The sequence below is a fragment of the Dromaius novaehollandiae genome, chromosome 3, assembly GCF_036370855.1.
Source record: "Dromaius novaehollandiae isolate bDroNov1 chromosome 3, bDroNov1.hap1, whole genome shotgun sequence".
NCBI classification, from domain to species: Eukaryota; Metazoa; Chordata; class Aves; order Casuariiformes; family Dromaiidae; genus Dromaius; species Dromaius novaehollandiae.
The window spans coordinates 123,734,349-123,746,464 of record NC_088100.1 but is presented as its reverse complement, the minus strand read 5'-3'; the positions used below and the strand labels follow the sequence as shown (position 1 = coordinate 123,746,464).

At 37.8% G+C, this 12,116-nt stretch overlaps 1 protein-coding gene across 1 annotated transcript in view; it reads left to right on the top strand.

Annotated features, from left to right (window-relative positions):
• The window catches only part of LOC112980112 (protocadherin Fat 4-like), a 47,238-nt gene continuing 35,122 nt past the window's right edge, over positions 1 to 12,116 (top strand). Inside the window, exons 1-8 of the mRNA XM_026094754.2 lie at positions 1 to 218; positions 2,146 to 2,217; positions 5,036 to 5,196; positions 6,425 to 6,469; positions 6,879 to 6,977; positions 7,328 to 7,417; positions 9,544 to 9,654; positions 11,284 to 11,400. Of these exons, the coding sequence (XP_025950539.2) occupies positions 149 to 218; positions 2,146 to 2,217; positions 5,036 to 5,196; positions 6,425 to 6,469; positions 6,879 to 6,977; positions 7,328 to 7,417; positions 9,544 to 9,654; positions 11,284 to 11,400 (765 nt within the window). The 5' untranslated portion in view covers positions 1 to 148. The remainder of the gene's footprint in view (positions 219 to 2,145; positions 2,218 to 5,035; positions 5,197 to 6,424; positions 6,470 to 6,878; positions 6,978 to 7,327; positions 7,418 to 9,543; positions 9,655 to 11,283; positions 11,401 to 12,116) is intronic.

Sequence of the window (12,116 nt, the reverse complement as noted above, 5' to 3'; positions counted from 1 at the left end):
TTACGGTCTTCTGGTTTGTTCTCACTCAAGAATTCCTCAAGATATTATTAGGAAATTTATAATATGCCAAATGATTCTTTACAAATATTGTGTATGATAAATGATCATCTGTCATTGCCTTCAGTAGGATATTTTTCCTGCAGCGCTCATGGCACTTTCTAGATCCCTTGTTTTTGCTTTGATCGGTTGCGTTATATTCATCTGCCTTGATGCACAAAGTAAGTAGTTTCATTTTCATAAAGGTTTGTGAGTCTGCTCTTGTTGTTACTGAAATAGAACAAAATTAAATTAAGTAACTGCATATAAATCCTAACCTTAGAGGTTTAAGATGCATTTATTTGCTGTGATAGAATAACTTCTTCTCAGTGATAGAAAACAATCTTCTCAGTGCCCATGGAAGTGGTCTGCATTTCAGGAGCTCAGTGATCCCAAGTTGAAAACCACTGTTCTTGTGCATACAGAGGGTTTTAACAAGTTCTCTTTGTACTTTCAGGTTTTGTTATTTTATAACTGCAGCAGCCATTAAATAAGACACCTAAGCTGATGTTGAGTATGAGGATGTATAGTTATGAAGTTGGGATCAGTTGATTTCCCCAGTGCTGTTACTCTGTTAAATTAGATTGTGGTAGTTATCATTGTTGTATCTGGTATTTGTTGCACTGAAAGGACTCCATTAAAAGTCCTCTTCTGTGTATTGAGGAGAGGACTTTCAGACAGTGAGAACTACGCCATCCATTAGCTGAATCTGGGGAGGGGGAACAGTATCTGGGTGCATAAACTTGAAGTCTTAACATAATTTAGTTCTTCAGACTTTCTAAGGAAAGGTCACAACAGTGAAAGCGCTCAAATGTCTTTCCCTCGTTTCTGATGGCTCCAGAGAATCATCAAGAATGGCTGAGGGAGAAGAGTCATTCTTCATAAAACAGCAACAAGAGCTTTTATTTAATTATTGCATTTTTCCTTTATTCAAGTATGACATAGTATTTCAAGTAATTCCAAGCTTGCAGCTCTCTGATCTATTTCAGTAGAAATAGAACCCTGCTCTCCAAGATAAACTTTTGGATATTGAGAGCTGGAGGCAGAGAATTAGACCCACACCAGCAACTGCTGACTGTAGAAGTATTCTCTAGATTTTTGTTGCTCATCTACAAATCCGCTCCCTTATTAATGGAAGTGGTGCAAATGGGAAGGCATTTGCCTATCCAGGCAAATAGCCTGCTACTTCACTTTCCAACTGTCGATTTGAATATATGGTGAAGATGGCAAGGGAGAAGAGTGGAGACACTCAGCATTGGTGCAAACCCATATAAGACCATGAGGATCATGAAGGTATACATAAGAATATTGATTGCACTGTGACAGCTTCACTCAAAAATTCTGATCAGGGAAGAAGGAAAACATCTGATGTGATTTGTGTGTGTCTAGTTCAGAGATCTAGAAAAGAGCTTATCCTGTATTATTACACAGGGAGAATGTAGTGGTCACTGAGGAACAATAATCCACTTACAAAAGCCACTTTTCAGAATAAAACCACACCTTAAAACTGCTGACTGCTATAAAAAATGAAGGGGAATAAGTTTCAGGTAAACCAGTCAATGTCTCTTTTACCCTAAGCTCTTTTATCCTTGCTGAAATTTCAGGGGTGAATAGCTTTGTGTGTACAGATTACTCAGGAGTAGAAAACATTTGCAAGGCCATGGTACGAACGTAGTTTCGTTTATGATTTTCACAGTGGAATTCGCAATGCTTCAGCAGGGAACAAACAAACAGTGATTTGTTCTTATTAAGCAATAAAATTGTCGTTTCACTCTGGTCAAGGTGCAAAGGAAGGACAATTCTGTAGCTAGACATTCTCTCATCATTTTTGATAGCTGCTTTTTTAAGTTGCTAAGTCCTTCATTGTGTAATTTTTGAGCGGGCATAGATTGGTATCAACACACTGCAGTTTACCTACTCCAAGCAATGTTTTTGTATTGTTTTAACCACTGAAAATTACATCAAGGAACCACCATGATAAATGTCTTACAGATTAATTTTAGATAGTATATACATCTGCTTCATAAAACATAGTATCTTTTACCTTGTACTAGTTCTAAGAATATTCCCTCTATGTTGTTTTTACATTGTTTTTCCTTTTCTTTTTAGAAACCACAAGTATAGACTGTGACACAACACCCAACCCACTCACACTGTCATCCTTTGTGGATGAATATTCAGGTAAAATCATCATTCTATCCTAGAATGATCTGATTTGCTCCCTAATGTACATAGTATTTTAATGCTTCATATAATCTGTGTATTTTATAGTAAATCTGTGTTACTAATTAATTTACAATAGTCATCATGGCTGGATGCAGCAGCTGTCAAGATGGGCTACTGCTCCCTGCCACTAGTAAATTTGTGCCTGTTACGGTGTGAAGGTTGAAATGAAATTGAGTCTCTAATATGTCGAGACACGGCAGGCAACGATAAAGGAAACAGGTACAGGAAAATGTCTTGAAGTTTACAGTCCACCTTGTCCAATGAGCCTGCAAGAGCTCATCTTTTCTTTCCCTCCTTCGTTAGAAAGAAGCACTGCCACCACAACCCTGCTCTGCTTCTGGAGACTCTGCTTCAGACTGCAGCCTTTCTGGAAGCCAGTTTTTTCATCTTGTTAGGGGCAGTAGGGGGAGCAGATGTGGTGCAGAAGGACAGGCAGGCTTGCAATGCTGGGAATTACAGGATCCATGATGGCCACTCCCTGTATTTGCATTTTCTATTCCAGCTTTCCTTGTTAGTGTAGCTCTTTCTGTAGTATTCTTATAATTATTTAATCTGTACCACCTGGAAGGGTTAACTTTAAATTTACCCCCCAAATTTTCTACACTTCCTTAGCCTGGGTGGCAAAGTATAACTGCCTTGGAAACAAAATCTCATACTGTGGGGGACTGCAGTGGCTTGCAGTGACTGTAAGTGAGTGCAGTGCAGAAGAGGAGAGTAGACTGTTTTTTTTTTTTTTTTTTTTGGTGTTTACGCTGCAAATGCAGAACGAAGAATAACTGTCCTTGTCTTCTCCCAGCACTAACCACAGAGGTTACTATTGCTAGCTAAAGCCTAGAGCTGTTGTTCGTGTCTACACAGTCTGTTAGTGGCAGCCCTGCGGTCCAGATTTGACTTGCCTAACAGCAAGTCACAACGCAAAGGTGAGGCTGTGGCCAAAGCATACCCTCCAGCATATGGGGGGATCCTGGGGATCTTATGGAAGTGTGCACCAGGCCCATGCAGGTTATATATGCACAGGCAATCTTCACTGCTTCTGGCTTTCCACAAGATGCAGAAAACAGGTACGACACAGGGTACTGATTTTTTCCAGCCACTGTAGAAACAGTTATTTCGAAGCTGCAAAGGCATAGCTGCTGTGTCTGACTCTTGCATGGGGACAGAAAGGAAGAGAATCTCCTTTCGCCCTGACTACTCTTCATTTAATTTTTAAGAGGCTAGCAAGAAGTTTGGCCCTTATGCATCATACGTATGCATGTATGTGCTGACATAGGTACAATGAATGAGCAGAAGGGATTTCTGTACAAGCGGCTTCTATTTGTACCCACATGCCTCCTTTTTATTAAGACTGTGGCTCTCACTCTTCCAGGCCAGGGTGCTGTTCACAGGGCGTCTGCTTCCAGTTTCCCGTCTGAATGTATCCGACCGGATGGAGGGTTTGACAGTGTATCAGGAAGCTAAGATGGATCTTTTTTTCCCAGGAACAAATTCTTCCAACAGTTTCAATAACACTGCACGCAGCAGTGTGATATCTCACAACACTTTGCCCCTGAGATAACAGTGCAGTTGTTTCTTTTGTGCTTATTGGCTTCTGACTGGACTTTATCCTTGAATGCAATTAAGAGTCCACTGTCTTTGGGCTGCTACGTGAGAGCATTCCAGACACTCCCTGCTGTCAGAAGACAAGGCTCCCTTCCTTGAGAAATTTAGAGACCAAGACCATGAGTCTGCACTGGAGACTAGAGATGGGGCTGTTATATAAAGGGGTTACTAGCCTGTGGTGGTAATGATGGAATATGAAAATGCTGGAGTAAGTAGGAAACTTAACTAGCAAGTTTCCTAAAGACCACCAGAAATATTGGAGATGTCTGGAAAGATTTTAGAGAGGAGATGGATTTGATTGAATAAAACTGCTAGTAATACCACACTGGATAGTTTAAAGAACACATTTCAAACCCTCTTTCAAACACAGATTTGGTGTTTAACCAAACAGGCAAGATGGTTGAATATGAGTCATGATAATTACAAACAATAACAAGTTCTAATATTTTCAAGACAATAATTCCTAAATACATAGTTGTAGAAAATTGTGTTTAAGTTGATTCAAATATTTCAATGTTTAATGTTTCAGTGTTCTGTACCTACAGGAGCAGATTAAAGCATAGCACATATACTTGACATTCTGTACCAAAATCACAATTTAACAACAAATGGTAGGTTGGAGATTCGCAGTACAAGCCTGAATCCAGATTGACACTGAATTCTCTTTCCTTGGTAGAGTCAACCAGGAGATATGAAAAGCCCTTACAGGTGGAAAATACTGAAATATATCCCATGCAGCCCTGACTAGCATCTCACTGACTTTGATTACACTCCCTGAGCAGGAAGGCATGTCCCTGTGGAACAAATGACAGGCACAGGGTCTAAATGTGCAAAGAAGTTTTGCAGCATTAACCCATCTCCAGAAAGGGATGGAAATTTAAGTGGAGATTACACCAAGTTTTTTAATCCTGAGTATGATATCATGGAGGGTGAATATATTGAAAAAGTGGTTCTCCATGGTTTCAAAAACGTAACAGTACACTACTGTACAGCACTTAAGGGGACTAAGATTAACATCTCATTGATTAGCTGAAAATGCCAAACCGATATAAAATCTAACCAAAAAGTATACTATATTATTTGTACCGTAATCTAGTTGTCAATAGATTTGAAATGAATGAGTGTATTTCTTTTCCATACAGCAATCTAATTTTTATTACATTTTTTCTTACAGGTGATATAGAATGGATTACAAATATTCCATCCAATGTAATTTTGACGTTAGAAGAATATTTGTTCCCTGAACACTTACCGTATGTGGAGCTACTATATAATTCTGGATATAATAATGCAACAGTGAGGACTCGTAAGCCATTGGATGTTGATTCTATTGAGGTATTATTTTCACTACGTGTAAATCCTAGATATAAAGGTCTTTTTGACAGGTGACAAAAAGCAACACTAAGGCATAGATTTGAAGTGTTCGTTCTCCTATCATATAGGTTGGTATTCCAAAAAAGTGACTCATCAGAACGTGCAGTGTAGACTTCAGTATCTGCCTCTCAGTAATATCTGTGTTAAATGTCTTCGTTTTCCTATAACTGCAAACTTATCTGGGATCTTAGAGTCAAGATGTTTCTTTTCTAAACACGCAGTCACTTGTGATAAGAGTTGTAAATACTTAGTTAGGATAGATGTCACTTTTATTGAAACTCATATCCCAGTAACATCTGAATAATTTCATCAGAGTGGGATTGATCAGAAATAACTTGGTAGAAGGTGATCCTTTATCATATGAACATTTAAAGTGTTTAACTGTACATATGAATAGGTCTACTGGCCTCTGTTGGTTGATGCATGAAAGGAATCAAATGTAGGTCCTTCTTCCTAGCCGTGCTTGCTCTGAAGGACTACCAAGAGTCTATAAAGCAATAGTAGTATGTTTTTCATCACTGAAATTGTCTCTGAAAATGCAGATGGTGTGGCTCTACTGAGTAAGTGGAGACCATTTTTTATAGACTTACTTTTTCAGAAAAGCATCGTACTTCACAGAACTGCGCTGTACATATTTTTAAAGAACAATGTTATAATCAAGGCTTCTACTTGATGAAAAGTTTTTGCATTTGCATTTCTCATGTGGATATTTTCCAAATGGGTTAAAACATTTTCTTGCCAATTTTATGATACTTCTTATGCTTCTTTCTCATATTGTTCTCCCATTTCCTGTCAATTTTCTATCAGGGAGAACAGCCGGGTGCATGGATCGTGGGATCTGGATGGGTGGCTACCAGCCATTGATGAATAGCAGCCAATTAAAAATGACAACTGATCATCTGTAATGGATTTGCTGTAGACTATAAGAGAATGTATTTTGGTACAACATACTGAAATCACAAAATTAGCTGAAGTATGCTCCTGTTACTGAATCAGATGAACAATTCGTTGTCAGCTCGGAATGGCATGCCTGAGGATTCAGGTTCCAGAAGTTGTTCTGGAACATTTTGCCATTTTATATGTTGACAATAAGCATTCATTGACAATTGTATTAGGAATTCATAGATAATACAAGAATATAAAATAAATGTTTACATACATTTTTTATTTTCTTGCTTATTTATTTTAGAGTGACCATCTCTTCTATGCTGTTGTTTGCCAAAGGATTGGAACGGTAAGTAAAAGGCATGTATTATCACAGGTATTTTTTCCTCTAGTATTTTGCATTTTTTCATGTTTAATGCAAATTATTATTTTCTGAAATACTATCTCATGTAAAAGAAATGATGTAGGGAGTTATTGAGTGTTTTACAGAAAAGGTGCCAATTGGAACAAGAGTTATTGTTTTCAGAAAACTTGAAGTAAATTACAAAAATATATATTTTAAAGTATTTTCACAAGTTTTTTGCTCCATTACTAGAAATGGTAATCTGACTCTTTCATTACAGAGTATCATGTGATAAATGTTTAGAACAAAGGGATATCTCTTTGAAGGTCTTATTTTATATGACGAAATTAAACGTTAGCCATATGTTGCCACCTCACTGCTTTCATTCTAATATATATTTTTTTCCTTTATGAAGGTTGACAAGATAGAGAATGTGCGTGATTTAATCTTACAGGACATAAATGACAATTCTCCAGAATTTCTACAAACTCACTATAACACTTCAGTATCAGAGGTGGGATATGGCAAATGTTGATATTTTTAAATATTATATTATTTAATTACTTTCTGGAGCCAAAACATGTACAGTTCTAATGCAACCACCCAGATATAACATGATTACATGCATACTTGTGTGACTTTTCTACACCTTAGCGTGGTGTGAAAAGAGAGGCAGGGCTGCATGCACAGCCGGACACATGGGGTGCAGAAGAAACGGACCCTTCAGCTATCTGACCTCAACCGGAAATTGGAAGTAATTTGCAAATGCTAGGGAGGTGGTATAGTTTTTCTGCCAGCAGTAAGGAGCGAAGCCAAAAGGGTTTTGTGACAGAGCATTTGATGATGTTTGTTTATTTTCTCTAGGTATCTGAAGTAGATGTCACGATTATAAAAGTGCAAGCTCAGGATAAAGATCTGTCACCTACGTACAACCTCATTACTTACAGTCTTTGGGTGCGTACCTTTTGTTTGTCAGGGACTGTGAACACCAGGCTACATTTCGTAGCAAAGTACAGACTAGAACCTGATCTGCAGTATGATATTTTGCACTTTACAGTTATTGTTACAAATCTGCAAAATGCTAGCATCAGAAGGACCGTCCTGCTTTACGGAGAGTGTAATGGGACCAAGGAATGAGCGCAATATCGCTTACGGGTTCTCTCTTCCCAGGTGTGTTACTGAGGATCGCATTTTCTGTCCCATGCTGAACCATGGCTAACTGACCAGCTCCTGGTGCAAATACAAACTAGAACAGTGTGGGCTGCAATAACTTATGCCACAGGACCTGCCTAGCATGCAGTGAGCCCTGAATCTGTTTCTTAACATTTGTGAAATGTTCTGTAGTAGTCTTTAGCTGCAGCTAAGGAACTCAGTGGTCCTTTTTAAAAGTAGAAGTGAAATGGTGTGCCCTGTTTTTAAAGTCTGTGCCACAAAGCTTTGCTGTTGATCTCTAGTCCTGATACTGTGTATATTTGTGGCACTTGAAGTAAGATTATGACAACTAACTTTAGATATCTGCAGTCCAGATGTCCACCTCTGAGCTTGCTATCTCAACTCCTTTTATAGTTGACGGAGGGAAGCTGATATTGTTCATCTGATCTGCCTTAGTTATTTTCCTCCATTTGCACATCGTAGATGTGTAAGTTTTGATGAAATTGGTACTACTTTTATGGTCCTATGTGGTAGGATCATAAGGGATAACATCAAGCCTGCTATTAACAAGATACATGTCTAGGTGTTTCCCAGAACAGTAAGTGTCCGATTTAAAATGTATAGTTTTAAAAGAAAAGCGTGATCACAGGTTTTTACAGAAATTTCCATGAATTTGTAGCAAGTCTGGTGATTTTTAAATATACAAAGACTGATATTCATCTGATGAAAACTGAAGTCTGTGGAACTACATCAATATATGCTACCTGAATATCTTTTTCAAGCTACCTAGGTCTATTTATTTTCATTTATTTCAGTCCTTATCAGTAGAAATGTGAGAGAAGGAATCACCACAGACACTCAGGGTATTTTTTATTTTCCATGTTGTTGCAGAAAAGGAAAAAAAAAGGTGTGTTGCCATATAGATCCTAGTTTTCAAGGGGAGAGTACCTAATATATAATCAGTTGTGCAGTTTTGTTCTGAAAATATGAAAATAATAAAGGATGAAATCTTTTCATATTCAAACCTGACGTTCCACACGTTTTGTCAGTAACCTGGGAGCTTTTGAGGGAAGAGCATGTTGGTTTCCAGATAAGCAGAAGGTTGTGATATTAGCATTGCCTTGCCTTGCCTAGGAAGTGCATTTTCAGTAGGTGGTAGCTCTCTCCAGCCAACATGGGCATCTGACCACCAGTTTGCAAACACAACCTGACCCCTGCTAGAGGTTTTTGTTGCTGACTAGTAGATCTAGTCTCCCTAGTAGATCTTACTAGTAGATCTCATCTTGCTAGACTAGATTGGTCTCTAAGCTCTGTTCTCCACGTCTGAGTTCCTCATCACCTTAACTCCTAATGTGTACTGTTTCAGATCTGTTGTTTGAAGCATGAGGAAGAGCTGATACATGTCATTCTGAAACTTGCCAGTTGGTCGTGTTTCAGTGTTTGAAATGCTGCTACTTCAGGGCCACAATTTAGAAAGTGAGGGCCTAATTCTCTTCTTGTTACAGTCAAGAGCAGATTTCCTACTTACTTCAGTGGATTTAGATCAAGACAGAAATGTTATCATTGTACAGGAATGGAAAGATGAATACCACTGGGCAATAGAGAGGATGTCCTATGCCCCTGGAGAAGAAAGTTAAATTTTTTTGTTAATCCTGCTGATAGATTGAGGAATTCTCGAGTTGTAGCTCTAGAGAGTCCTCTGTTTGGGTTATTTGACTAGTTTTTTTCCTTCTCAGATATATAATCTAGTGGCACTGATGGGAGAGACAATAGAATGTGGTGAAGAGGATCAACATTTTCCATCGTAGTGGTGGTGTTGGGAGATTCCTGGTCCTTTATGAATAATACTCCAACAATAAAGGTGGCAAGAGAAAAGAAAATGTATTTCATAATAATTACATAAAATATATGACTGATTCATTTAATAGGGTCCAAACTCCGATTACTTTTATATAAGGGAAGGAGATGGGAACATCATGGTGGGAAAACCTTTGGATTACAACAAGATCAACCTTTTCAATTTAACAGTCCAAGCAAAGGTATGGTATAAATATGTGTGTGTGTATACATATATATATATTTCTAGAAGCACTGCCTCTGACAGGGAGATGAGGACAGCCCTATTGGCACAGAACAGAAATCCTTCCAGTTCAGTTTCCTGTCTCTGACACACACAGCACTATTGAATTAAAAGAAGAGTGAGAACCAAGGTAGTTCTACAGTGATCCTTCCTTTGTTATAACATCCGAATTTCCAGCAGCCTACAACTTAGGGAGTTCCCAAGCCAAAAGTTCTATCTGCATCCTCTGTGTTTAACTGTGCATGATGAGACTTTAATTAACTTATTAATTATCTGTTGGACCAATTTATGCTTTGCCACAGGATGTAGTTGTTACCAGTGGTGTTGTGTTAAAAACGTACTTCCATTTATTTGTTTAGAGCAGTTTCTTAGAGTCACAGGTTTGCTAATTTTTCCTAAAACTTCAGGTCTCACTTAGTCTAGGTCTGCTCAGTATTGGCAAAGATACAATTCTGGTGGTCTCCACTTCTATTTCAGGCAGTGCATTCCTCCTTCTATTGCAGGATGCATCCTTCCACTTCCATGTCATAGCACTTGACAAACATGAATATACGGAGTGACACATTCTGTCTCCTTTGTGACTGTTAAATCTCCCTGTGAGATATTTGTCATTTTTTTGTAAATAGGAAAGATAAGGCTAGATGGCCAATGAACTGCTTATGCACAATAACTCATGGGAGTGCTTTCTTTATGTCTGTCAGTGTGAGGAAGAATGCTACAGTCTGGATCTGAGAGATTAAATTGAGTGACTCAACAAATATCATACTACAGTTGTTTTGGCAGTGTCAAGAACAACATCCAGATCTTCTAGAGTCTCACTTACTCACTTAATTCTGTTTGGCAATGCCTTCTTTAAAATTTCTTTGCATTCTTTCAGCCAACATCAGCATTCACTATCTCTAGTCCAAAACCAGACTAAACATGTTAGCACATACATTTGTTAATATATTAAAAAGTTTCTCCTTTGATATCTAAATAAATTTGGACTTGGTTCTCTTTTCCGCACTGCTGGCTTATACTGCAATGAAGAAGCATGTTCTTAATGTTTGAGCCTATTGTTTGAGTCTCCCTTCAAATATTAGCACAAGTTTCTTTCTGTGTGCATTGAGTATGTATATAGTGCATATTTTTCTTCACTATTCTGTCACATACTCACCTAATCACTCTGGTGGATCTAAGTTATCCTGTTTTTGCTGCAGCTTACCACCTGCAGTTTTTTTGTGCATCTGTTGGGGGATTTAAATGTATATTTGCCTTTGATACCTTTTGGAACTAAAAATGTATCGTTTTGCTGTGTTTGTTTGTGGTGCCTGGCAAATGGTATAGCTATGTACTGCTATTACACTCTACATGCTACTTTCTAACACATGCATGATATAAAATTAATACCTTAGAACAACTATCTTTTGATAGTATTATTCCTAAAATTGGATTTCTAGTAATGGAGAAATCTGATAAGGTCAGACTTTTCAAATTAAGACTGTTTAGACACTGCAAAGTACATGTAATTATATTCTGCCATCTTTTCCACTGAAAATGGCTCTTTCATTACAGTGTTTCTTATTTTCTTCTTTCTCTTGGGATATAGGAAAGATTTGGAGACAACAGTGGTAATGCATCATTACTAATTAGTGTACGGGATTATGACACATTGAACCCCTATTTCAGTCAATCAGTGTACAATGGAGCAATCAGGGAAAACCAGGTAAAAGCATTTCACTGAATGCTACAAATGTAAGTATCTTATTCTTGTCCACTGTGTTTACTCTCAAGGAATCTTTCCCATGGAGGAAATTAAGATGGATTAATGGAAGGCTGCTTTGTTTTGTGCCAACTAGTGAAGTTTATAGTTCTTAACTCTAGACTTCCAAATACGAGGCAAACAGGCCACATATTATATGAAGTATAAAGCTTTCTGCCACAGAAACACAAATTCTTCTAGCACTTGAAAGAAGAAAAAACCCACTAACTAGGAGTTGTAACAAGACTTTTACCGTAAACTTGGAAAGGCAGCTGATTCTACCCATCAGTCCTGGAATTAACTGCCCTGCCTCAGTTTAAAACTAGTGTAATTCCTTCATACTTCATTACAATCAGGGAGGCAAAATAAGAATCTCAGCTGTAAACTGTTTTTTTTTTTTATGATATTGTAAAATTCTTTCTACATAGGGGCAGGAAAGGTAATATAATTTCTGAGCGGAATGTATTTAACTCTGATTTCTGTATGTATTGAAAACAAAAATCTCAGACTAGCATTACCAGAGTAATCTGCTCAGATTAAAATAGTTAATTGTCTTCTTTATTATCCCTGTTTCTTTATCATTATCTTCATATTAACATATGTTAAACTACAAGTGCACTTGGTGTCATACCTTCGGTATCCTTTTTGTTAGAATTTCATCTTTAATTGTCCAAGAGGAA